Source organism: Helicoverpa armigera, chromosome 23 (assembly GCF_030705265.1).
Source record: "Helicoverpa armigera isolate CAAS_96S chromosome 23, ASM3070526v1, whole genome shotgun sequence".
Taxonomy (NCBI): domain Eukaryota; kingdom Metazoa; phylum Arthropoda; class Insecta; order Lepidoptera; family Noctuidae; genus Helicoverpa; species Helicoverpa armigera.
In genome coordinates, this window is record NC_087142.1 from 4,385,474 (window position 1) to 4,413,047 (window position 27,574).

At 35.6% G+C, this 27,574-nt stretch overlaps 2 protein-coding genes and 1 long non-coding RNA gene across 4 annotated transcripts in view; 1 reads left to right on the plus strand and 2 right to left on the minus strand.

The window, feature by feature from the left end:
- Positions 1–8,197, plus strand: part of LOC110377223 (bromodomain-containing protein DDB_G0280777) — a 47,022-nt gene extending 38,825 nt beyond the window's left edge. Inside the window, exons 3-6 of the mRNA XM_021336016.3 lie at positions 4,847–4,896; positions 5,888–6,080; positions 6,712–6,990; positions 7,068–8,197. Of these exons, the coding sequence (XP_021191691.3) occupies positions 4,847–4,896; positions 5,888–6,080; positions 6,712–6,990; positions 7,068–8,135 (1,590 nt within the window). The 3' untranslated portion in view covers positions 8,136–8,197. The remainder of the gene's footprint in view (positions 1–4,846; positions 4,897–5,887; positions 6,081–6,711; positions 6,991–7,067) is intronic.
- Positions 1–27,574, minus strand: part of LOC110377229 (annexin B9) — a 367,919-nt gene that overhangs the window by 207,272 nt on the left and 133,073 nt on the right. The gene's annotated exons all lie outside the window — the stretch shown is intronic.
- On the minus strand, positions 19,818–27,552 carry LOC126056030 (uncharacterized). Its single transcript, XR_010277626.1, has 2 exons — positions 27,092–27,552; positions 19,818–21,699 (listed from the first exon to the last, which is right to left on the minus strand). It is a non-coding gene; the product is annotated as an uncharacterized LOC126056030 (long non-coding RNA).

Below are 27,574 nucleotides of genomic sequence, written 5' to 3' on the forward strand. Positions count from 1 at the left end.
AAATAAATTAACGAAATGTAATGTAGGATAGGTACGCTACCGCCGTAACTGAAAGGAACGCAGATGATTCATTAAATAAAATGTATTATCAGTACCGAAGAAAAAATAAGTATTTTGAATTGAGAATAATAATAAACAAACTATCGTGTCTACACTGAAACAGCTCACAATCTGCCTTCAAGTATATTTAGTGTGAAAATTCTCTAAAGAAGAGATAAACATTTAGACACAAAATACACGTAATCTCAATGCCTTATACGCAAAACTAGGCACAAAATGCAGATAAGGCATCGTGAATAGACACTTATCTAGTTAACTTGGGGTCAACTAAAATAACTATTTGCCAACGAAAATGCTTAATATAAACTTTGTTCTTCAGAAGTTTAATCTATCAATTTATTTCTATTGGCTGTAGCAAAATTTTATGACTTTATTATCGTGGTTTTCGATCTTTTATATTTTGGAAACTAAGGACACATCAAATCTTATAGATGGTAAATGTGTATTAAGTAATTCTATTAATTGAGAAAGCATGATGATTTACGCTCAATCCTTGTCTGTGTGAGACACAGTAGGACGTTAAAAAGACTGATGATGATAATGATGACGATGTATTGAACATGGCTTTTCGGACTCATAAACATATATTACAGGCTGGTAGGCATCCTAAACCTACTCATGACACCAGATTAAAAATACACTTACCTTGTTCAAAATATTTGCATAAACATAATCCCTGTTTAGAATAGAGTATCACTTTAGGTGCCTCAGTATAAATGAGAAGTGTTTACTCAGCCCACTGCCTTCATAAAAGCTTTTTGATATTCCGAGACGAACAACGTTTGTCGCGGCTGTCTGGGCTTATTATTTATACAAGAAACCCTCAAGATTTAACGCCTGCTTTAAATAGTCTGGCAAAAGAAAATTACGCACAAAAATACGCATTGCTAGATTAGAATCTTGTAAAATTGTTGCGTTCATTTCTTTGTTTTTAAGTGCAGTAAAAATTACTTAAACAATTGCTAAAGGCCAGTTTTAGTTGATTAATTCTTGACCATGTATGACATGCTAGGTAACCCATTACCGATTACTTATACTGGTTTATATAACAAACTAGCTTTTGCCCGCGACTTCGTTCGCGTGGAATAGTGGCATCCGGCAGATTTTTGGTTTGAACAAAATAGATGGCGCTGTATGTCCGGAATAAATTGTATTTTTTATTTTTATTGTTTTGTAATAAAAAATCCTATGTCCTTCTCCTGGCTCTAAACTACCTCCCTGCCAATTTTCAGCTAAATCGGTTCAGCCGTTCTTGAGTTATAAGTGGAGTAACTAACACGACTTTCTTTTATATATATAGATGTCGCCGGGCCCACAAAAATAAAATAGTCTCAGCAGATGGAATATAAAAAGTAAAAAAAATATGATCTCAATGTTATATGTCACTCGCACAAAGCCGTAAAGCCAAAATAAAATAAATTTGACACATAATTACAGCTTCAAATTACCAAAATTAAAGCGGTTTACCACATAAAAGAAGTAAATTGAGCCTCACAAAGATACCACAAAATTAAAATCTACTTTGAGGTTTTATTACCAGATAAGGTGTAATTCTATTAACATTTTGGGTTCAAAAGTTAATTAAAATATTATCTCAATCTGGTGTGCTCATATAACACGAAACAAGTCGGACTTGTTACTATGTCTGTCTGTGGCAATTCACGTCAAAACTGCTGAACCGAATACCATTACAGAACAGAATATATGTATAGTCTAGAACCTGAGAAAGGAAATAGGCTTCTTATTTAGGTGTGATAACTAGATCCCTCAGGATGCGGGACCACGGGGAACAACTGACTTACGTACATAAGCAGTCTTCTAAAAACGTTCTGGTAATTAAAAATCTTGTCCTGAGAGAATAAAACATTTTGCAAATACTTGGGCTCCTTTCTAGCATAAGAACTTAGCTAATCAATTTCAGTATCTATGTTTAAAAATATCCATTTCACTAGTTAAAATGTAACACTCCTGTAAGTGGTTTACAAGCCAGTTCAGCAGTCCAGTGCAGGTTTGATCGCAGCCGACGCTAATCTGATCACGTAGAACCATTGATTGGACGAGAACGGCCTTACCATTCGTTCAAATAACATTATTCATCGCTTATGTGAGAAATAGTTAATATTCATAGGAAATATTGCTTTTTATAAAAACTTTCATGAAAAACGATACAAGGAAAATCTTCCATCTATAAAGGTTACTTTCATAGATGGAAGATTTATAAATACAAGCTTTATAAATAAACTTGCTTCCAACAGTGGTTTCACCCGCGTCTCATTGAAACTACTCCATGCGCCCTAATAAAAAGTATCCTTTAACCTTAAATAAATGAGCTATCTGAAAGAGTTTCCCAAATCGGTCCCGTGATTCCTCTAGCAAACAAACAAACTCTTCAGCTATATCATATAAAACAAATAAGTATAAATATCACAAACGCCTGAAGGTAAAATTATTCAATTTATTTCGAAGTGACCTTTATACGCTGACTGGCGGAAAAGTGTATATTTATATTTTATTTCATACTCATCTTGTAAAAGCAAAAAGCGTAACGGAATGCTTGCAACATTATTTTTTCCTAATTGGCATCCAATTTTATAATTAAAATATGTTCAATAACACTGTGATTGTTAAAATAATGAACAAAGCTATTAAATCTTTCGAGATTAAATCTCATGTGACAAGAGCGATTTATTAAGAAACATCTGTAAACTACTTTTTGCTGACTAGAAGAAGGTATACGTTGAAGCTATTTCCAAACTATTTGTATTGAATTTTCATTGAACTATCCTACTAATATTATCAACGCGAAAGTTTGTATGTATGGATGTTTGTTACTCTTTCACACAAAAACTACTGAATGGATTTTAATGAAACTTTACAATAATATAGCTTATACATCAGAATAACACATAGGCTACAATTTGTAAACATATTGTTCGAAATACTAAACCTGCGCAGACGAAGTCGCGGGCACCAGCTAGTTCCTAATAGAATACGTGTGTATTTTACGAAATACAACATTGATATTTATATCGCGTCTCCGCGAGCTCTTTGAAAACAAAATGCCGAGATGATGAGTTAAAAACAGTTTTAAACATCTTCAAATTCCCTACTAATATTATAAATGCGAAAGTAACTCTGTCTGTCTGTCTGTCTCTTACGCTTTTACGTCTAAACCACTGATCCGATTTTAATAAAATTTGGTATAGAGATAGAGTTGACCTTAAGAAAGAACATAAGATAGTTTTTATTCCGGACTTTTGAAGAATTCTCTTGGAAACGCGATATAACCGAACTCTACGCGGGCGGAAGCTAGTACGAATATACGTATTACTTTCTATAAAAAATATAGGTACAAAACATTGCAAATATTCCTACAAACAGCTGAACATCCAACCTTCAACAATTCGTCACACTCATCCACTGCTAATACCATTTTAATAGTCGCTTGCAACATGGTAGGAGACCAAATAATAGTCGGTCGGTAAGTAGGGATTGCAAGTGCACTATAATCACACCTTGTGTGAGGAATGCCCGTTATTTTGTAACTGCACAGAAACACATCGAAACGAGAACATTTTATCACGCTCATGTATTAAACATGGCGTTTAGTTTTGAGTAAATTGGTGTCTTTGAATGCTTTTAAAAGGCCTTTGAGTATTTTTGTTGACTTTTGTTTTAGAATATAATTTGTACTACAGATAACATTCAATAAATTGAACTTAAAAAAGATGTCACAGATGATACAAAGTTATAGATTAATTACTTATTACAAGTAAAAGTTTTGGACACGCTCAATTAATAGGATCAATCAATAGGAGTACAGTTTTCGCAAAAGTCCGTCTCCCGTGACGAAAAGAAGTTTGGCAAGAGATATAGGAAGCTACTTAGTAGGTATCCAGTACAAGATAATCTTTAAACTCTGCAAACAGCCAGTTACAATCATAATAAGTATATGTACGAGTATTTTACAATAGTCATTCTTCCCATTAAAAGTTCATCAACTTTGAGATGAGTCATTGCATTTCACTTCAATGCTTCTTTGAATTTGCCAATATGGGTATTTACATCCACTGATCAGAAACATATTACAATAAGTACTTTCTCTGTTCTATTTCATTTGTGAATTGTATGTAGATTTGGTTTTTGTGACTTATCGTTTCTAATATATGGAGAACAGCTGTAGTCAAGTAAAACAAGCTATGTTAATAAATAATGCAAAAGTCGGACACGGAAGAATGATTTAAGACTTAGTAAGTGGGAGTAAACACACCCGCAATTTTGCAATTTTACCGCAAAATTGAACACAGCTTAATTGATTGATTGAGACTTAACTAGCGCAAGGAATCGTTTCGAAGCCCGGAGAGTACTCGGGACGATTGACCAACATATTGTGCAAAGGTGATTGACACGACGTTCGCGACCGATCCGCCCCCAGTTTCGAAAATGGCCGATACGCGACGCATTGTCTCATTTTCCTTGGCTTTCACCGACGTACGCGCATCTAATGTAATACATAATTGCCGGCTACTGCGTGTTATGACATGCATTGTTGTCACACCGTTAATTCGTTTGGCCCAGCCTGATTGTTTGATACACTTTTTCTTACGTTATGTGAGAAAGACAAATGAATGTCCTTCCGCCATATTGTATTGTATGCTTATGTTATTGCGGAAAAGATGATTGTTTTTACTGCGTTATCTTACCGGTCAATCTTGTATTTCAATTTGTTGATGGCAAGACGAGTTTTCGAACTTTTTTTATTAACATTTTAATTTATATTTTTCAGGAGCAAGTCGCCCCAGTGGAAGAGCCTCAAGATGATGACAAACCTGTCAGGTAAATAAATTGTTTTCAACTTTGAAGTACAGATGAGCGCAGCAATTTTCCCAATCAATATTGAACCTTATACTTTAGAGATAAAGTTTAAAATCTATTAAAGGATTTTGACAGTTTGTAGTAGCTGTGTTATTGTAGATGGGCTTTGAAATAATCCAAAGACTTTGAAGAATAAATCTAAACTTGATTAGTTGTGTCCGTTGATTCCAATTTCGCATTTATCAGTCAAAAGGAAATATCGGTTATTCTACTATTAATTTATATACAAACTGGATAGCAGTTTGTGAAATATCATTTCCTTTGCAACACAGAATAATATTTGTAGTAAACTATGTCGGTAGATAAGTGGGTTTGTCTTTCGCTAGAATTTATGTTCAAAGATTATTTCTCAGTTTAAAACTTTTGTTTCTTTTGGCTAACTTAGATACATGTGACATTTTCTACCTCACTTGTTTGAAAAATGATATTTGATATCAGAAAAATATAGGAAATCCCCGTTGCGTGGCTTTTAGCCAAAAACTTCTTTGTCTTATGGCTTTGCGCTGATACCTATCGCAATTTGGTAAATAAATCTAATCAGAAAATCCGAAAAATATAAAGTTTTTTGAAATATATTTTTTGGTGCCAAAAACTTGAGACTGCGTAGAAAAGTTAGGTACATTATTTATTTTGTTAAAAAAACTATATAAATTACCAATACTACATAAAATAGATCCCTTTTCTAAAGTCTTCCAGCATATTTTTTAAACCTAAATTGTAAGACTTTCCGGAGGACAGTGATGCGGAGGAATACTTCGACGCCTAATCAATGTTCTTTTATATATGTTTTTATGTTTTCTGTAATAGTATTTTATTTTTAGTAAAGTACTTTAACTTGCAAAAATTCTTACAGTAAACTTTTAACGAGTCCTATCATACCATACAAGAACATTTTACAGACCATATTTTGTTCCAAAAAACCTAATTTAATTTATCTCTTCCAAAATTCCAGTCGCGCCGACAACGAGCAGTACCGCCCCGGCCAGGTGTTCTCGCTGAACACGCAAGAACTCCTGGAGTTGCAGCCTGAGAGGAAGGCCCCCCTCACCAGCAACCAGCTGCTGCAGCAGTTATACCGACCCCAGCAGGAACAGAAGTCCAACTTGCAGCAGATCTACTATTTGGAGCCTCAGAGTGCACGTCAGGTAATAAAGCCTTCATATATGAAATAAAGTTCTAAGCTCTGTCTAATAATTCCTTCATAATTTGTTTTTTCCATCGGTCAGATACTGATGGTCATTACATATGTACATTACATGTCCTTGTTTCTGCACGTTTTTGTATGTCCTGGCTGACTTTTGAACATCCTTGGCAGTCGTTAAGTTATACTTTCTGAACAAAATATTTAAAAAACTCGTTAGCTGATTTCGCTACACGTAGTTTTATAAAAGATGCAAGTTATTTAAACTCAGTTATTGCTTTAACTACCTACGAGAAATCGTTTGAGTTAACTATAAAAATAATTTGACGCTTAACCTCACAGACGATAGCTGTGATTTAATTACTCTTTGAGTAATCAATATTTCATACGAATCAAAAAGCTTTTAAATAAAATTTCGATATACGAAATAAAATATTTCACCGTAACTGGTTTACATGCAATCAGACAGCACTGAGAGCGTTACCGTTATGGGATCTATTGATATGAATAATTTGTTTCACGTACCTTTATATGAAGGACAGGCGCCCATCTTTATGTGACATTGTAGGATCAAACTGGTCAGTGAACATTATAGTCCATCTTGCAACATTAACATAATATCTCCTAACTTACAGGTGTCTTACCAGCCATCGTCTCATGCCGTCATCGCTCGTCCAGACTACACCTCCAACGGTGGTGAAGCCTCAGTAGGAGCTGCCTTATCCGTCAGTGATTCAGGATCCAATCATAATGATGCCTACAACCAAGATCTCCTTGCGTTGCTTGGACAGCCTCCTCTGAGAGCGGCTGAGGAACCTCAACAGCAATTGTACGCTCAACCGCAACAAGTACAGCATATCCAGCAAGTTCAACAAGCCTCTAATGTTCAGAGTGTTGTACCTCAATATCAGCAGGTAAGTTATACCCTAAAAAGTAAATTTAACGCAAACTTGCTTAATATTTCTAATATTTACTTTATCTGTGATTCCAGGTCGACAGATACATTACCAAGCCGAGCAAGAAGTCAAAACTGAGGAACAAAGTGCAAATAGCTCCAGCCCAACCTTCCACGGCTCCTCAGCAGTATTTGATCGAGACCACCAACGTTCAACAACAGGCAATCCAGCAGTCGCCTCTGTACCGCCAACCTTCGCAGCCCCAGAGAGTGCCACAGGCTCTGCGTTATGTGCAGGTCCCTCAAACTCAAGCGGCATCTCAGCAAATATTGTACGAACGCCCCGAGTCTCAAGGCTTGAAAGTGGTCCCAGCACCCAAACTCCAACCCCTGAGCCAGCAACAACAGATTCAACAGCAACAGATCCAACAGCAGCAGCCCAGAGCTCAGCTGAACTACAGAATTGTACCACAATATCAACAGCCCGAAGCCCAGGCTAAACAATACAGAATCTACGAAGCCCCCAGACAAGTTATCAGACCTCAAGAACAACGTCTTACCAGCCAGAGCGTTGAAAGACCAGTTTCATATCTCAAGCGGTTCCCCGACCAAGACAAAATGCGAGCTGTCAAAATCTACGAGCCCATTGTTGAAGGAGTACCCCAACAACCAGCTCAGATCATTGGCGAGCAGCAGTATTATCTCCGCCCTATTTACAGAACCAATGAACAACGCCCAAGGTATGAAATGCCGGCTCAGATCAAATCTGAACAATCAAGGGTATCAGAATCGGCGAAAGCGCCACAGTCGTCTATTTTTGTCAGCAAAAATGTCGCTCCCAGGAAACAGGTAAGGCCTCAGCAACTGTACAGCCAGCAATCGAGTGTTGAGCAGGTAAACCTTGAACAGCATGGACAGAGTTTGGAAGAGCAGAGAGCGCAGTTGCCTCCTCCGAAGAATAACAAGGCGTATACTCCTGAAGAGTTCGCAGCTCTTGTTGCAGCTGGGTACGCGGTAACCCCTGTGCCAGTTAGCTCAATAAACCTCCAAGAGGCTCAGTCCAGGTCGTCGATAGACACTGTATCGATGCACCAGAAACGCCGACCCCTGCCTGCGAATAGACGCCATCAATATCTGCCCCTTCGAGGAGACGACGCGCCTTAGATTTAATCTTCCAACTGTAAATAGGTTAGCTGTAAAATAAAAAATAGTGATATTCGTTTAAAGTCTCGTTTCATTTGATGTCTTTTAAAGTTTTCCTTGTTACGTGTTTCTAAAACAAACATCGTTAGTGTGGCTCCAACGTTAATGTGACCACAGTCAGAAAGCGTTGGAATTCATTATGCTTTCATACAAACCGCAACTGCATCTGGGAACAGACGTTAGAAAGACATTATTTCGAGTCAAAAATATCAACACTATGTTGGGTACAAAGTAACTATTTTCACTTTTCATAAAGTTTTGTTACCTATTTTAAGCTGGTTACTAATTAAGAAAATGAGTTTAAAGCCCAGGCCTTAAAGTTTGACTGGGCAATAATCTTTAAAACTGACATTCATAAAATTCGCGCTTGGAATAAGGAATTAATCTCTTTCATTCACGTTGCCATTAATTGGTTCTTTGTTTATTTAATTTCATCCATGCATTTTCTTTTTCAATTTAATTTCGTCAATATTTTAACTGAACAAACTCTTTAAAGAAAATTGAATGATATGAGCTGCGTTTTGATGTCCTAAGTGCTTTGCTTGAACTTGTTATAAAGTTTCAGTTTCAGCTAAATCATTAGTAACCGCTCACTTAGTGTACACACAATCTTCTAATTAAAATTCTAGCAACGTATCAGGCATAAACTTGAGAAATATTAAAATGTTTCTAGAAAGTAAGTAGATTTTCTTCAAAATTCCAAGATAATGGTGTTTGTTTTTTATGCCGATGCACTGAATTTTCACAGAATACGTATTTCGGGTGACGCATCTACAAGTAAATGATGATTTTATACAACATATTTCAATTTCACAGCCAGTGAGCATCTTATTTGGAAACGTGGAGATCACACGATAGCATTATCCTCTGAAATGGAATATTCAGATCATTTGAGATCTGTCAAGATATTCATGTTTTTTTTTTGTTTAAATACGCAGACACTTATGGGTACTTATCAACATTTTATTTCTTACTTATGAACGCCAAATTGCACTTCAAACTAAAGTATTCTACTAATAGTTTGATTTAATTTTATGGATTCTAGTATTCAAAACTTGATTATTTTTCCTGCATTTTAATTTTAACAAAAATTATAATATATCATAACAATAACAAAATTCCCTAGCTATAATGAAACATGAGCTGTGAGGTGATACTTGTGAAAGTCCTATAAAACATTCATAATTACGCTGCACGACACACAGGCGACCCCAGAGGACACTATATAACAAGATAACTTTGGAACAAGTTGCCAACACGTAGCAACTATAATGATGCACTTGATTAGAATATACACGACGAGGTACTAATGATTCTAGATACGTACAGGAAGTTTAATTTCCGGGGACAGGTAGACATGTGTATGTATACCTATGTAGTTTGTCCAAGCAATCAAGTATTTCTGTAATTAATTTATCTTAGTACTACATAGCTGTTTTTCACGGGTTTACCCGCGTCCCGATAAAAAAATCTTCCTATGTTAGGATAAAATATAGCCTGCCTACCAGCTGTGCATTGTGGTCCCACCCACGTTGCGATTAAACTACTTCCCACACGCGGATAAAATGTAGCCATATGCACCGCTTCAATAGTTATGGCCTAAAAGTACCTACGACAGACGGATAGACAGAACTTTCTACTTATTGAAAATACATATACCTATATATGAGTATGTATATCATACACATACTAAGCTCTCGTAAGTTCAGGCAGAGTTTTCAGCGAAATAGTTACTTTATACGTAAAACATTTTCAGGCGAGTTACTTCTTGAATGACAGCCTTTCGCGTTTTACCCGATGTATACATATGTGTCATGTGAAATGTATAGACATACATACATAGATGTCTATAAAGAAATACGAGAAACACAGTCAGGGCGGTATTTTCAATATGTACTCACGAGTATATTCGTCGCACATCGAAACTTTTCCATTTATTCGTGACAAATGATGGAACTTTGTGACGCTGTCTGATTACAATTCGTGGTTTTATTTATAAAATCCTGGATGATGTGAATTTTCCGTTTTGGTACATAATAAAGAAGAATAAGTTAAAAGCCTGTACCATTTTAAAATACTTAACCAACATCATGAAAGAGGAAAGGTCGTCGTTGTAGAATAAAAACCCAGTTTAACCCAGTGTATCTAGATATAAATAGGGTGGTGATAAATCTTTGATCCTGATAAATAGGCTATTTAAAACTTATTCAAAATCTTCCTAAAATAAGTGCGTTCAAGGAAACTCTTTGGCTTTATAATGACTACTAAATTAAAACATGTATATCCTCCAGTAAAATAATATCAAAAGAAACCAGTACTCAGTAGTACATAATCCTGATGATATATTTCTTTGTACAAAGGTCCTAATTGCTTGTATTTACCTTAGAATATACTTACAACAAACAATGTATGGCCGAGGGCAAGATCAGGCCTTATTCTTAACTTGGGACGATTATTCTCTTTGAAACAAAAAATGTGGCTAATTAATTAATATGTAGTATTCTTGTGTTCATTTGTACAAAAGGAATAACAATTTTTAGCCCAAATTATGTTTCATCATATTTATTTTTGAAGTGAGTCTAAAGGTGATGTTCCACCGGCTTGTAGCACTGTTACGCACACGAATTCTGGTTCACTCGCTCTAGCAAACAGTAACAAAACATTGCAATCTTTGTGCGTGAACATAGCAGGTAGCAGTGGACTAGCGTCGTCGTACATTAACGGTTTTCATTTATGTACAAAACAATTTTGGTGGAACCTCGCCACAAGGTAAAATCTATTTATAAAAAATTATGTCACTTTCATTGTAATTTTATAACTCAAGAACGAGCACACCCAGCTAAACCAAATGTTTAGCCTTTGTTCAGACTATTTAGTCGATCGTTTATGTGAAGTTTGAACAAAATCCGTCGAGCGGTTCCTCATTTATCTATTTTTTTTAAATTTCACTTTATTCCTGCGCAACGAAGCAAGTACTGGACTGCTGGAATCTATATACCTCTAGCTAGGATACAACAAAAAATGAAATGCAAAGGCTATATCAAAACTGTTTCAACTCATTTGTCAAAGGTACAAAGAGGTTGCTTCGTGCAAAACTTCTGAACTTCCTTTGTTTTTTTTGCTCCTTTTGATTTTGTGTAGTTACTAAACTCTTTTGCAAAAAAAACGGGCACCTATGCGAAATCTTGGTTTTAAGGACTTCACGTGTATTTCATAGGGTTTTAATGACTGTATGATGTTACTAGCATCAAAAGGGCTAGCCAAGCATGCGTGAGAGTGTATTCTAAATTTGAATTTCGTAGATTTCCTAAGAAACTGGTTCAACCTTGTTTTGGACTAATTCCTGATAGACAGTTCGTAGGGGTTTTGAAAAGTTTTTGACGTGATTTTCGGAAAACTGATAATGCAGTTTTAATTAATGATTAATGTACCTTTTTGTTAAATCTAAACATTTTTGAAAAACTATCCGTATTTGATAAAATTTTCACCTGCTCTAAATGGTCAGTGCTGATGATTGATGGCAATGTTAAGAGTTTCGGTATTTTTGTGTAAAGCGTTCTATTGTTGAGATATTGTATCCACGCGGTTTAAAATATCCCTTTCTCATAAATAAACACAATTTAGAGGAGTATCAATATTTTGGGCTGCAACGAAACCAATTTAAAGTTAGCAGTGCCGTTCACAAGTCGGCTCCTATCAGACTTTGACATTTTGAAAATTCTTGAAATTCTACAAAATACAGAAAATAACGCATAGACTGTGAGCACGAGGTCTTAAGGTCTCGTAATCACTGATTTTTAAATAACCTCGCCTCTTGAGAAACCCCGTAGACCTCTAAAGATCTATGAGTCTGAGCGTTCAAATATCGGGTTTTCATCCCACGGACATTTTATTCAATAAACCTATCTACTCCAAGGTTTTCTGGTATCCACAGCATTTTTCTGCTTAAATCATAACAATAATTGGCTAATTGATCATTAAAAAAAAAAACATACGTTTGGCCAATCATTTTGAAGTCATAACTCCCTTTCAGCTAAATCATCGTTTAGTAACCCGACACCTACGGAGTTATCGAGAGCTTCAACGCGGCAATAATTTGACTTTTTGGATAGTTTTAACCCTTCTCATTATTTTTCATATGGTTATTTTTGCATTTATTTTTTTTTATGTCAAACTGTGATAGGAGACGAGTTGTGGTCTGGTTCTGCTAACATTAAATTTGTTTTGTCGCAGCCCAAAGTACTGATACTGCTCTAAATTGTGTTTATCTATGAGAAAGGGTTATTTTAAAACGCGTGGACACAATATCTAAACAATAGAACGCTTTACGCAAAAATACCGAAACTCTGAACATTGCCATCAATCATCAGCATAGACCATTTAGAGTAGGTGAAAATTTTATCAAATACGCATAGTTTTTCAAAAATGTTTTGATTTAACAGAAATGTACATGAATCATCAATTAAAACTGTATTACCAGTTTTCTGAAAATCACGTCAAAAATTTTTCAGAACGCCCACGAACTTTCTACCAGGAATTAGTCCAAAACAAGGTTTAACCAGTTTCTTAGCAAATCTACAAAATTCAAATTTAGAATACACTCTCACGCATGATTGGCTAACCCTTTTGATGCTAGTAACATCCTACAGTCATTAAAACCCTTTGAAATACACGTGAAGGCCTTAAAACCAAGATTTCGCATAGGTGCCCGTTTTTTTTGCAAAAGAGTGTATATCAGAGTCCTTTTGTATGTAAATGTTTGTCGGTTTCAAAAGAAAGGTATGAAGGGGAAAGTTCCGTAATAAACAGTTTGGCTGCTATGATTGCTATGTAGAAAATATTTACTGCAGTGTTTGATGTTTTTGAGGGTACCTACTTTAAAAAATATGAGTTTCATCATTGACTTTACAATAGCATTAAGTAGTTACTACAGAATGCAGAATTTATCATAACGAGCTGATGTCATATTATTACGGGAATTGTTCGCTAATCCTGATTCTGGGGGAAAACCAGAATATTTTTTGTAAGTAACTAAATAACTTTTTTGAAGAAAATAAATCATAACAGCTACCAATTTTTCTAGTTACTTTCCCTTTATTTGACACCTGCATAGTTAAACACAAATAATAGTCCCCATTGTCCAATTTTCTTCATAAATAACGTTAAACAAAGTCACTTATAGGTAGGTTCTATCAGTAACAAGCAAACCCAATTGCACGGCCAAGGCAGAGCGATGCGGCAAACTGATTCAATTACAGGCCGCGCCGTACTCAGCTTCGCCCTAATTACCGTTTAATTTCATCATACTGTACCATAAAGTAAATAACCACTAGAGAGCGCACTCGCCAATTTCTTCTAAGAACACGACTCACCGCTGCGGGCAGGGGGGGGCGACATAATCCGCGGCTACTATTGGTCAGTTCACGGTCGCTACTAAAGGATCGTACTGATCGTAGCCTTATAGTACGCGCAAAATCACTAACTTTTGGTGAGCGTCGGGGCACTGTATGCGCAGTCAAGTGGTTTTATAGTCTTTGTACTGTACTATACCATCAATAATATACTTAATTATTATTGTATGGGAAATGTTTTTCCTTTACAATATAATATGTTTTCTCTATGTACTGCAGAAAACTTCTTTGACGTCACATTTGTATACGGGTAGTATAACGAATCAGTGACCTTTACAAACTTATCGCATTATATTTCCGTTGTTATTTTTAGGGTGAAAGTAAAAGAAGATTTTTTCTAATACAAAAGACGGCCTATTTACCTACATGTTTAGTCTGCATGCCAATTCTATGATTTTGATCAAAACTAGTAAGCTTATCGTTTTGCCTCAAAATCAACCGTTTTATCCTCAAAACTGCTTAGCTTTTACGAAATACTTTATACAGTTGAATTATAATGAAACTATCCAAATAACTATAACGTTAGCAACTAAAGAAACCAGTTAAAAGGTTTCTTGCATTTATCGCAGAGTCCACTCGATTTCTTGCTCAATATGTATGGAATGTATAGAGATGCCAATTTCTCGGCCCGAATTTCGGTTTCGGCCTAAACTTGCTCTAGACTGGTCTTCAAAGGCTGTTCGATTCAGTACGGAGTAAATTGACAGACTAGTGGAGACATGCAAACGAGTATCGATTTATTGATTATGTTGATAACTGTAGAATCGATAGAGAGGAGATGTAAGTGTAATTTGGAATGACTCAACTGATCTACACTAGAATTCGTGGTCACAAACTCTAAAACTTTATTTGACAGTTCTTGTTTTTAGTGGCACTTTTCTCTAAAAGTGCAGATTTGATTGGCAAATAAAAAGTTTATTGTTGTCTAATAAAAACAGGGTTATCAGTTGATCAATGATAATTTCAAATTCATAGTAAATATAACACCTAAAAGCTTATTTTTAATAAAAAAAAATAGAATTCCTTTTCGGCTTGTCATATTCCGGTTTCGGCTTTGGCGAAAATTCTCTCGAGTGAAACACTATTACACGGTCTCATACGATCGGAAACAAAGATTTGCTTTCAGTATAAAAGCATGTTTCAAATACGTTCCCAGTAATGTAATTTGGGGAAAACCTTCGGATATTTTTATACCAATATGATCTCGGATATCTTTATAACATTGAGTTTTGTGCATTGAATTTACGCACAGCGTTGTACCAGCGTATCTTTTATATGAGTAGGTATATATTTTGTAATAAAAGATCAGAACCTCCTATTTTGGGAAGCCAGTTAAAAAACCGGCCAAGTGCGAGTCGGACTCGCACACGAAGAGTTGCGTGCCATTATTTAAAACTGACAAAAAAATCACGTTTGTTGTATGGGGGCCCCCCAAAATATTTATTTAACTGTAGTTTTCAGTTCATTTGTTGTTATAGCGGCAACAAAAATACATCATCTGTGAAAATTTCAGGTCTCTAACTATCATGGTCTATGCAGCCTGGTGACAGACGGACGGACGGAGGAGCGAAAACAATAGGGTCCCATAGGGTCCCTTTGCGTACGGAACCCTAAAAAGCGACCTACTTACTTACGTATCATTTCTTACAAATCTTACCTTCTAAATTAATACTGTAAAGATTGTAAGCCATAGAATCTCATAAATAAAACCTCAATAAACAAGATCAGCAATTCAATTATTACTTTGAATTGACGAAGCCAAAAAGTTTTCAGTTTAACGAGAAAACTTTATCATTCGCTTGGTTTCTAACCGACTCGGTTTAACGGCACTTATTTTGAAAACTGTGAGTGACTGGATATACAGATTTTTCGTCGTCTAAATTAAAAAATGTTTTATTTACCAAACGCGGGTGTATGGTTCTTCTAACCTACAGACAGACATGTGTTGCTGTAGAGTTTGTTGCGCCACTTCTTCCCAACAAAAACACATAGGAAGTGGTGAAGGGTGGGCATTTTGGATGATTCTATTGTAAATTCCTGACGTTCAAAAAGTGCTGTATTGCAGCCAAGTTTGAATAAATAATTTTTGATTTTGATTTTGTATCATGCTTGTGCTTGTGTGCGTAAATGTATGTACTTACACGTTCACTGTATTGTCTTAGCTTCGAAGCGCATACAAAGACAATGTGCATTATATTTCAGTGACTCTTAAGTACTGCTATGCTTCATCAAACATTCACATTTAAAATATAAGTGTAATTAATAAAATTAGCTTCAAAATACTGCTTACGTTTACTTACTGCTTACTGTTTACGTTTTTACCGCAAAATATGATAGCCGACCAAATTCCCCAGACTAACTCTTCTACCGTACAAATCATTACCCAAGGAGTTCGGAATCGCTTACTCATCGGGTCTTATACCTTCGCTAAGTGGGTTTTCGCTCGTAGGTCAAGGAAATTTAAGTTTAACGTCAACAATTTTGCATGATTATAATTATAGAGTTTGGCTCTCGAAGTAGCATTGATAGTAGCAAGTTTGATAATGTATTGTGTAGCGTTAAATTGATAATTTGATTGGGCTCCCAAGTCTGTATGGATATGAGTAGAAGTACTCATCGTCATCACCACTTATCGGCCGATAGGTTTAATTCGAATTATGCTAGGGTTTTTAAAATGTATCTTATGTCTAGAATTTATTGTAAACGTCGTAAACTTTCGTCAATTTTTAGGGAAGTAGTTAGAATTCAATAATATTGCGAACCGATTAATTATTGATCTATTAAACTAGAATCACCAGAGGATAAACAATAGCTGAAAATAAATCCTTATTATGTACATGAAACATGTTTGTTTATGTACCCGATTATCATCAGTTGTTCCGAAATAATATAGTCGTTCTATCCGACACAGTTAAGCCGATCAACCGATTTGGATGGCTGATTTTAATTGCAAATGAATTGTACCAATTGTGTGAGTCAATGCTGTTATTGGTTTTGATGGGCTATGTAAAATACGCAGGAACTATCATTGTGGGTAAATCAGATAGAGGTAATTGCTCGTATTATCAGTAACTATTATATAATCTGTGGTATTATTTATACAATGGTACAGTAATCGGATTTGTGGAATAAGGGAAATTAAGTAGCAGAGCCGTCTTTGTGTAATCATGCTTCTTATCAATATTCTCTACCTATAATAAAATGAGAAAATGCTCGAAAAACTTATCTTCGTTGATTTTTCGAAAAAAACAAAACAAAGAAAAAGCAATGGCAAGAAAAGAGCTGTTATGTCTCTAAGTTATTCGGCCTTTTATGAAAAGCAAACATTTCAGGTTAGATAGCCCATTTATCAAAAAGCTTTATTTTTTATAAAAGTGCAAACTTTGGCGGCTATTATACGATAAAAAGACTTATTAAAAGTTACCCTCAAATACAACAAACCCACACAAATATAAGCAAGTCTTCACAGTACATCGTTGTAGGCACGTCATATTAATTCATAGCTTGTCCAGCAGCAGAAATCGAATTACTCGGCTCACCGGATTACCCCGGTGAAGTGGGCCTTGTCAACCTGAAAATGCCATGAATACGAATACATATGAAATGTTGTGCAGACGGCCTTATTGTGGCTTTACATTCTCTGAAGATAAGCTTATGAATATGTTTTGTATTTTTGGAAATGAAGAGATCTTTTACTTTGGTTTACTTGTATTAGATTTCCAGTTTGACCTTTACAATGTTACATTGAGGAAGCTCAAGGTTTTGATTATTCTGGGGCTCTGCAATGTTGAAAAGCTTCGCTTACACTGTTCTAGTTCTAGTATGCAAGAGCCATGGAGACAAAAGATGAGCTATATTTTTTACTACAAAACTGATCTTAAACAGTTCATAGGACTACTTTGACCTTCAAAACGCTCATCGTATTTATGATCTTTTTGGCCTGTCTCCCAGCTTTTCAGTAACTTATTCCACTAGGTAGAGAGTTTTATAGACAAAATTTTGTCGGTACTGCACCTCCGTCTAGTTAGGTATACTCTAGGGAGTACGTAGACGAAATATGACATACCTACTATAAAAACTGAAACATTACTTTTCAGTCTAACTGTAATATTCTCTAAGTATATACATTGTAGCCTTTGTTGCAAATGTGCTTCTTTTGCTTTTAATCGATTGACTTAATTGAGAATCAAAAATTAAATAAAGAACAGTCGAGTTCCTTAATAACTGCGCGAATCTTTAGTATCTATAGAATTTCACTCAAGTTTATAAGAATATATTTAGCCCGAAAAATTAATATTTCCCTCCCGATGACCAAATTAAAATTACACTCTATAAGACCCTTGATAGGCGCCGAATTCAAATTAAATTTGGAAATAATTGGAATAAGACCTTCACGGGCTCTCGAAATTTTCCTGAAGGTTCTTTCCAAGTGTCATTTGTCATAAAAGTTTTTTGAAAACCTTTGTGAAGTGAGATGTGTCCCTTTTTTCTCATTTCTTTTCACCTTAGTTTTAATAACTTTCCCGAGAGCGACACAAAATGAGTGTAAAACAAAGAATGTAGGTACGGGTACAAAAGTAATTATGCTGAAATAATTTTGTTGCTTCCATTATTTTTTCACTCGTTAGCGAGTGCAAAAAGTTAGGGACAAAGTAAACATGATAATTGTTTTGTTAACCGACATACAGTTGTTAAAAAATGAAAATTGTTTTAGGGAATTATTTCGACACAACCAATTATAAACACTACACATTTCTCAGAAGTAGGAAGTCTACCTACCTAAACTATGTACCTTATTAAAGTAACTCAACCTAATTAAAGCCTTAGGATTGAAACCTCAGAATACCTGCACCTGCGCGCCTTTCATTTTTAAGTTTTAGTTTTCCCTTAAGTTTTCACATAAAGCACGACAGACGGATAGACAGTTAATTTCTATGTATTAGTGATTTAATCATCTCTATACATCTTCACAAGGTATTCCTTTCAGTAGCTTCAAAATATACAGAACGCGACCCCAATTTTCACGAACAAACCCAATTTTACATTTCCATAGGTTAATATTGTTACCGTACTCATAATTTTTGATAAAGATAATGCCGGCACGGAATCCAATTATCTCCCGTCTGTCCGTATGTAACCAACACACGTTGACATATTTAAAACTTTATGAAATAAGTACCTTAAATAAAACTCGGCGGTATTTCATTCCAGGATATTTTGGTGACGTGATAATTTTTAACATGTTAATACCGTAATTCCTGGTTTGGACTTTGCTCTTAATAAAATAATACATGCGTTATGAACACGTTTGATAAAAAAGACTTGTGAATTTCTTTGATCTAAGTGTGAAGGCATATTTTAATATTTTGCATTTTTCTGTCATAGGTTTCTAGTAATTAGTTTTTTTTTTTTTTGGGAACCATTTACTTTCTGGTATATTTTTATTTAGGTTAGGTTAGGTGTAATATCCTCTGAAAAACTCTTTCACTTTTCTCTATTTTCCTGTAAAATTGCTTCTTATATAACAAAGACGGTTTTTCATTCCTATTTTGGTCAGCTACTCATATAACTTGGCTAATTTCAGTCCCAAATACTAAGTCATTTTCATTTCGCCCGTCTCACTTTGTTGTCATATATTGTAACCTTACTTTTACAGCCTTTGTTGGGCAGCCGGCTCAGTCTTACAAAGGATTGGTATTTTTTTATATAACAAGTAAACAAATGAAGGTTTTTTGTTGTGCTTGGGTAATAGAGTAAGATCCCAGAGCCAGACATCAGTCATTTTCTCGCTAATGAAAACTATGAAAAAATACGGGCTACCTACTATTTTCATATATCTAGAGGCATTTTTGACATGGAAAAAAATGTTTAATAGCTTCTTCTAGTAGATTCAACCCCATACAGTGGAACTTTCCCACGCCCGCAAACAAAAGTATCCTATAGATTTCTAACTACTACTTTAAGAAGTAGTTCACGAAATTAGCGAATCCAAACAAACATAATTTTCTACTGTAATCACCAATAACCACGAAAATGAGTCAATACTTCTTTAGTTTAACGATTTCATGCGAATATAATTTTGCGGTTTTACCCGTAACTAATACATACAGTGACTTTTTTATAGTTTTGGCATAACATCGGGAACTATCTACTCTTGTTTCCGGAGCGGGGAAACTATTGAAATTACTAAGTATTACTACTAAGGAATTTCGGGAGACTAATTAAAAGCGTGTTACCGATTCTGAGGTACTTTTAATTGTAAAAAAACTAATCTACTGTCTGACCCATCTCGGCGCGACATCTCCGGTGGGGCGACTTATCTACCTAAGTTCTTAAAATTATAGTCAGCACATTATACATGTGTGCGTACAGACTTAATCTAGGGCCGAAGGCTGGGTGGTCACCATAGCTCCTCCGACCTTAAGAGGAAAATTATCGGGAGAATCGATTTTAGATTGGTTCCGATAATTTTTCTTGAAACACGTGTATTTCAGCAATTTGAGCCGAACAACATAAACGGAAAATACAAAAATACTTAAAATAACTAAACCTAAGGTCACGTACACCAAGGACGCACTGAAGCTACTGTCCCTTTTATCAAAAACACTTTCGATCACTTCACTATGTTTTAACGAATACGCCATATATTTCACTTCGTCTAGATTTATGCCCTTCATATCAAGTGCACGTGTACTGGATAGCTGTGCGTTAGTGCGTAACTGAGGTAAGGCGATGATTGGTACTCTTTTCACCACATCGGACTCTATGAAGATACGATGATTAATGTGTATGCCATGAATCTCCACCTCACAGGGTTCTTCGATGGTCATCAGGTAAGTACCAAATACCAATTGTCTACTGGTCTCATCCTTGCATCGTTCTGTTAGTGTGGTCTTCTCTTCACTATACAGGATCCAGTTGTTGTTAGCGACTTGTTGGACTCTGACCTGTTCGATTTCTATTGGATGTTGTTTGCAAAGGGTAAGGTCGTTTTCGAAATTCATAAGCTGTTCGACACAGGTAAGTTCATAGAAGGGGATCCTGTTGTCTGCAGTGCAGAGGAAGCGAGCACCGGCAGAGAATGGTCTACACGGTATTGCGATTGGTGAGTATCTATTTTCTTTCGCCAATAGGTAAGGGTATTTGGGGAAAATAGCTAGGGTCTTATTTTCGGTGTCATGGAAAATTGGTAGGGAGTAAATCTTATAATAGTTATAAGTAACATTATCGGTAAGTGGTATCTCCATTATAAACGTTATTTGATTACTTTTAATAAATGATTTAACACATATAATCTCTTCTATTTTTAACAAGTTCGCTTCGGCGGGAGGATATATTAAGCTTTCATATTCGGATATTAATTTAAGATGATATAAAAGTTCTGAAGAATTAACAATTGATTGATGTAAAATAGAGACTCTGCTTAATGCAAGTGCAGTTTCGATTTCACTTAATCTAATAAATATAGTACGAAAGTTACTCATGAAAACATTGAACAACCCAGTTAAGTACGTCAGAAAAATCCAACTATTTTGCTGAGCAGTTAAATCTTTAATTAATGTTTCAATTTTAGTTAACCTGTTATGGAAGTTAATTGTATTCTGTTCAATAGTTTCAGTGGCATTAATAAAACTGTCAAACATTTTAGAGACCAATGTTAACCTTTTAGATATAGTGATTTGACCTTGATTCAATTTAGAAATGAGATTATCATACTTCAACGCATCATCATGATCCAAATTACCGGTAACAATTTTATAATAGAGCCCAGTGGATTAATGAGTCCTCGTTTAGATCGTTTGGATGGTATAAGCTGTTGGTATTTTTCTACAGTTAAATCACGTATGGAATCTGTATGCATTTTAATAGTCATAATTTCTTGTGAGTATGATGCATTCCAATCAATTAAATTACAAAGCGCTTGATAGTTGGTAGAGATGTAGTTAAGGTCAGTATAAATTTGATCTAGGCTGATGATCTTTACAATAGTCCACTGATCAGTTTGGAAATATGCATGACCTTGTTTCACCGGTAAAACTCCTGGATTACCTTCAAGATTTTGCAGATGAAGGGCCAGCGACAGCATCGTGACTGTCATCAATAATATGCCGCACCTGTGGAGGACGTTTTATATTTTTAATAGGAATTTTGGTATCCCTTTCTCCTATTTTTATAGGTAAAATATTTTTATCTGCTTTGCCTGTTACTACAGCTTTTATATATCGGGGCTTATCCTTACTTTTACGCTTATTTATGTCTTTACCGAAAACAATTTCTCCTTTTTTAAACTTTATTTCACCTTCACCACCCTTACTCTCTCTATTCTTTTCTTTAATATTAACCATTTTGTCTGCTAAGTGTTCGTATAATGTTTTTATTCTTTTGCATGATCTTTTACTAATTTTGGAAATAACGTTTTTCTAATTCTATGCTAAACGGACTGCTTGAGTCGGTATGTCCGAAGACAACTTCAAATGGTGCAAGTTCAGTGACTGAGTGAATAGTGTGATTGTATGCCAGAACAGAATAAGTCATAACCGAAGCCGCATCAGTACATTGTTTTTCGTATTTGGCCAGTCTGTAAATTTCTATTATAGTGGAGTGGAACCTCTCAATAAGACCCATTGAATTGGGGTTATTAGGGGTTCCAATGTGAAATCAATTTTATGTAAATTCAAAAATTCCTTAATTAGTTCATTATTAAATTCGGTTCCGGGGTCTGAGCTTATTCTTCTGGGTGTACCGTAATACGAAAAATATTTCATCAGTGCTCTAGTTACTTCGGGAGTTGATTTTCCCTGAGTTTCGATTGCCTGACCTAATTTGCTAAATGCGTCAATTATAGTTAAATAAGTTTTACCTTCTATACTAAAAAGATCTATAAATAGCTCTTGAAAAGGCGCGTCTTGGGTTTGTGTTAGTTGTAATATAGGTTTGATGGGTTTCCTATCATATTTCATTCTACGGCACCCATCGCAACTGTTTATGACGGCTGTTACAGTTTCCTGCATTCTATTCCAATAATAATTTCTACGGAGCCTAACTAGCGTTTCTTTTATGCCTCTATGACAGGTCTTTCCTTCATGGTGTTTAAGTATAAGTGCCTTTTGCTCTCCTTCATCTTCTACAAAATAACTCTTTCTGTACATTCAAATAGGTTAATAGTTCCCTTTCTGAATAGTTCAATTATTATATTGCTAAATAGTTTCCGATGTTCATTCTCCTCAAAATAAATGAAATATTTTAATTTTGGCTGTATGTATTCCTTTAAAAAGTCCTTTACTAATTGCGGATTATCTTTTGGCAGGAAAACTTCTAATATCTTTTGTTTGTCACGTGACAGGTTCTTAACATGCATTTGATTTTTAAACCATGAAAATATTAAGATTTGATTCGGCTTGGTGTCGATCGCCTCATGTAAAATAGGTATACCGGTTGATTCTAATTCTACAGCGGAATGAACGGTTTCGTTCGACTTACTGGACACTGATCGTATTGGATACTCATTTGTATCGTAGTGAACTTCTCTAATATTGTCGGAAAAATCTATAGGACTACAGGTCATAGTTCGACTAGAATCAGATATCGTTACTGTTGATGAACCTTTACTATCTGCACATTCATTTAGATTTTTATCTTCCTTCTCATCAATATTAACTGCTAGAGACTGATTTTCGTCGTCTGTGAGTAAGGCATTGATTTTTATTCTGGACAGAGCGTCTGCATTTGTATTTTGTTTGCCGTTTTTGTGAATTAAATCAAAGTCGTAATCTTGCAAACGTAACCGCCAACGTGTGAGTTTGCTACTAGGGTCTTTAAGAGATTGGAGCCAAGTTAAGGGACGGTGGTCAGTATATATATAGAATTTTCTACCGTACAGATAGGGCCTAAAATGCTTTACTGCCCACACTATAGCGAGCAGTTCACGTTCGATGGTACTATAACGTGATTCTGTATCACTGAGGGTACGACTAGCATACGCAATGGGCTTGTCACTGCCAATCTGTCCTTGTGACAGCACAGCGCCTAGAGCGACATTGGATGCGTCGGTCGTCAGTATAAATGTTTTGTCATAGTCAGGGTATTGTAACAGTGGGGCATGTGTCAGGAGTTCCTTGCATTTGTTAAATGCGTCTATGTATTTCTGGTCAATAACAATTTTGTTGCGCTTTTTTAAGCAGGCTGTCAATGGTTGAGTAATTTTTGCAAAATCTTTTATAAAACGTCTGTAGTAACCTACAAGTCCAAGAAAGCTCTTAATCTCTGTCGTTGTCTTTGGTAACGGGTAATTCAATACAGCGTTTATTTTGTCGTCATTAGGCTTTAGCCCGTCTTTAGTTATAGTGTGTCCAAGGTAGAGCACTTCTTTGCGTAAAATTCAGATTTGTCTAATTGAATTTTCATGTTAGTTGTTCTAAGTCGGTCAAATACAATTCTTAATTTATTTATCATTTCGTCAAGGCTATTTCCGTAAATTATTATGTCATCCAAGTATACCATGCAGTGGAGTCCTTGCAGACCACGCAAAATATTATCCATGGTCCGTTGGAAGGTAGCAGGAGCGGTTTTAAGTCCAAACGGCATTCTGAGAAACTCAAAATGGCCATTTTGCGTCGAAAAAGCTGTCTTCTGTCTATCCTTCTCTTCTACTTCTATTTGGTGGTAGCCGCTTGCTAGATCCAATGTGGTGAAGTACACACTCTTTCCTAGTTTGTCGAAAAGGTCATTAATATTAGGTAGGGGGTATTTGTCGTCTATGGTTATGTCATTCAGTCGTCTGTAGTCTATTACCATCCTGTATTTAATTTCACCAGACGCATCCTTCTTTTTAGGGACAAGGTGAACTGGAGCACTCCAAGGGAATGAGATTCTTGTATAACATTTTCATGAAGTAATTTTTCTACCTGATTATTTATTTCGTTTTGGATGAAAGGTGCCTGTCTATAGGGTTTAATGTATATAGGATCTTCATTTTGGTACGTATGTGATGTTTAACCTGATTAGTAAACGTAAGGGGGATTTGGTCACAGTAGAATATGTCCTTATATTCCCTACAAAGTGCATAAATTTTCTCACGTTCTTCGCCATTGGTATGATCGAGTCTTAATTTATCTAAATTTTCTTCAAGTAATTTGTCAATTTCTAGAGGAGTATTGGTCGTAGTAAAATTAATGTTGTATTCTGTATTTTCATATGGCGTTACTGTGAAAGGTTGGCAAATAGTCAGTTGTTTTGGGCAATCTGAAGTGTTTTGAATTACTGTAAATGCGTATCCACTATCACAGTTTACTAAAGCACTAGGCATTCGTAGTCCATTTCGAAATTCTTGGTAGTCAAGAATAGCGTCACCTGAATATTGATCTACTGGCAATTTAAATCGTTGTTCTGAACGTGGCTGTACAGTAATTTTATAATTTAAATTATTATTGATTATTGGAATACAAGTGGAATTCGTTTTAAGATTCGTTCTTTTAGATCAATAATTGCACCTAATTGCTGTAAAGGTCGTTACCTATAAGCCCGTCATACCGTGGATCTACTTCGTATACATAGAACTTATGCCAATCGTCACTAACAAAGGTAGGTAGAAGAGGAATTTCTATTACTTCATTATGTCTACTAGTAGCATGAGTACTAACCACCTGAAAATTTTCATTACGTATATAGTCGTAAAATACTCATATGCTTTTGTAGGACCAATGAACGATCTCATACTACCAGTATCTATCATCATTTTGCGTCTATCTCTTCTACATAAATATACGGTAGCTCTAAATTAGAGTCAAAATTTAATTCTAAGATTTCTTGTCCGTCGAGGCACTCTCCTGAAAATCCAGTGCCTGAATTTCATTTTCTGATTGTAATTCATAGTCAACATGAGTCTCGTCATGATAATTAATTTCATTTGAGTCACCATAATAGTCATCGTCATAGTTAGAGTAATAGTTATTGTAATAAGGCTCATAGTCGTCAGCAGACAATTCATTTAAATTGAAACCTTGTGGTACATTCGATTTAGGTTGGGCTGTTCGCATAGACACATCAGTAGTTTGCGTTTGAGGTTTTAGTATTTGTGGGGTATTAGAATTATTGGGGGATTTGTAACCAAACTGCTGAGGTTGCAACGGTTTATAGCCAAACTGTGGCGGTGGCCTGTATCCTAATTGTTGGGGTGGCCTGTACCCAAATGGTTGAGGTGGCCTATACCCGAATTGTTGAGGTGGCCTGTACCCGAATTGTTGGGGTGGCCTGTACCCAAATTGTTGAGATTGGGGTAAGTACCCAGGCTTGGGGCGTGATGTTAATGCATTTGGTAATTGACCTTGGGGCTGATTGAATTTATTCTGTGGAATACCGAAATTAAATTTAGGTGTGGTAATATTATTTGGCAATAAAGGTTTGTATCCCGCTGGCGTCATTACCAATTTTGATCCGAAACTGCTAGATTGACCGTAAATGCGATTCCTAGTATTATACTGCTCTAAGAAATTAACTTCCTCAAGTACTATACTCAAGGCCGCTTCTAAACTAGAGGGTGCCTTAAGCCTTACAATACGAACCATATTCTCTGGGAGATTGTATAAGAACACATTCAAGGCCGTATTGTTATAAATAATTGTCTTTGCACTCTTCAAATCAGTATCCTCAATCATGTTGACCTTGGACATCAATAATGATCGAACACTTTGGATTCTATTACAAAATTCTAAATAACTTTCACCGGATTTAATTTTAAGGATTCTAATTCGATATTAATGCACGCTTCGCTACGCGGGTCTCCAAAATGTTGAATAAGTAGATCTTTAAAAGCAGACCATGTCACAATATCTTCACGTTCTGATAAGAGCGCTGCGGCGTCATCTCTCAATCGACTAGTTAAAACATTATAAACGTAAAGATTTTGTTCGTGGCTACCCTTATATCGGTCAAGGACATACTGACACTTTCGCAAATAAAGATTTAACTGTCTTTTATCACCATTATACAAAGGTATTAATTGAATAATTTCTTTGGGTATTTGTTCAATAGTCACTGAAGTCATCATGTTCACAGAGTAGAGAACGGAACAGATAAAACAATTCGTGAGAGTACAATTGACTATGCTATGAAACACACAAGATAACACAATTCAAACATAACACACGTAAATCAGAAAATAATTAGACGCAAAATGTATGTAATAGTTTAGGTAATAAAATTAAAAATATTAATGTATAAAATATATATTTTTTTTTTATATTAGGTGTAGAATTACATACACTTTACTTATTACTTTTAATAAAACACATTTATAAAAATATCAATGCAAAGAATACACTTGAGATAACAATTAATTGGCGTCTCTGAAAGTTTAACTACTCTATGTCGGTTCTATTTATAGAACACAATGAGATAAGCCAATAATCTAAATGAACACGTTATAATGAGAGAGGTTTAATCTCAAAATAATGTAGGTATTAAGTATTGGGGGATAGAGGAACATGGATTGGCGAAAAAATCACTCACCAGCCAGCTGCTACTCTCATCCTTGGTATTCCTTTGTTTGCCCACACGCACCAAGAGTAATTTATTTGGTTCGTCGGATTTCACTCGTCCTTAAATTCCCACAGCTATCGTGCAGCTCGTCCTCGAGACACGCGACGAATTTAAAACCGCGAAGAATTTAGGAATATAACAGCGAAATCCTACCGGCTGCGCCACTCTTGTTTCCGGAGCGGGGAAACTATTGAAATTACTAAGTATTACTACTAAGGAATTTCGGGAGACTAATTAAAAGCGTGTTACCGATTCTGAGGTACTTTTAATTGTAAAAAAACTAATCTACTGTCTGACCCATCTCGGCGCGACATCTCCGGTGGGGCGACTTATCTACCTAAGTTCTTAAAATTATAGTCAGCACATTATACATGTGTGCGTACAGACTTAATCTAGGGCCGAAGGCTGGGTGGTCACCATAGCTATCTAGTATAGAATAACATAAATATAAAT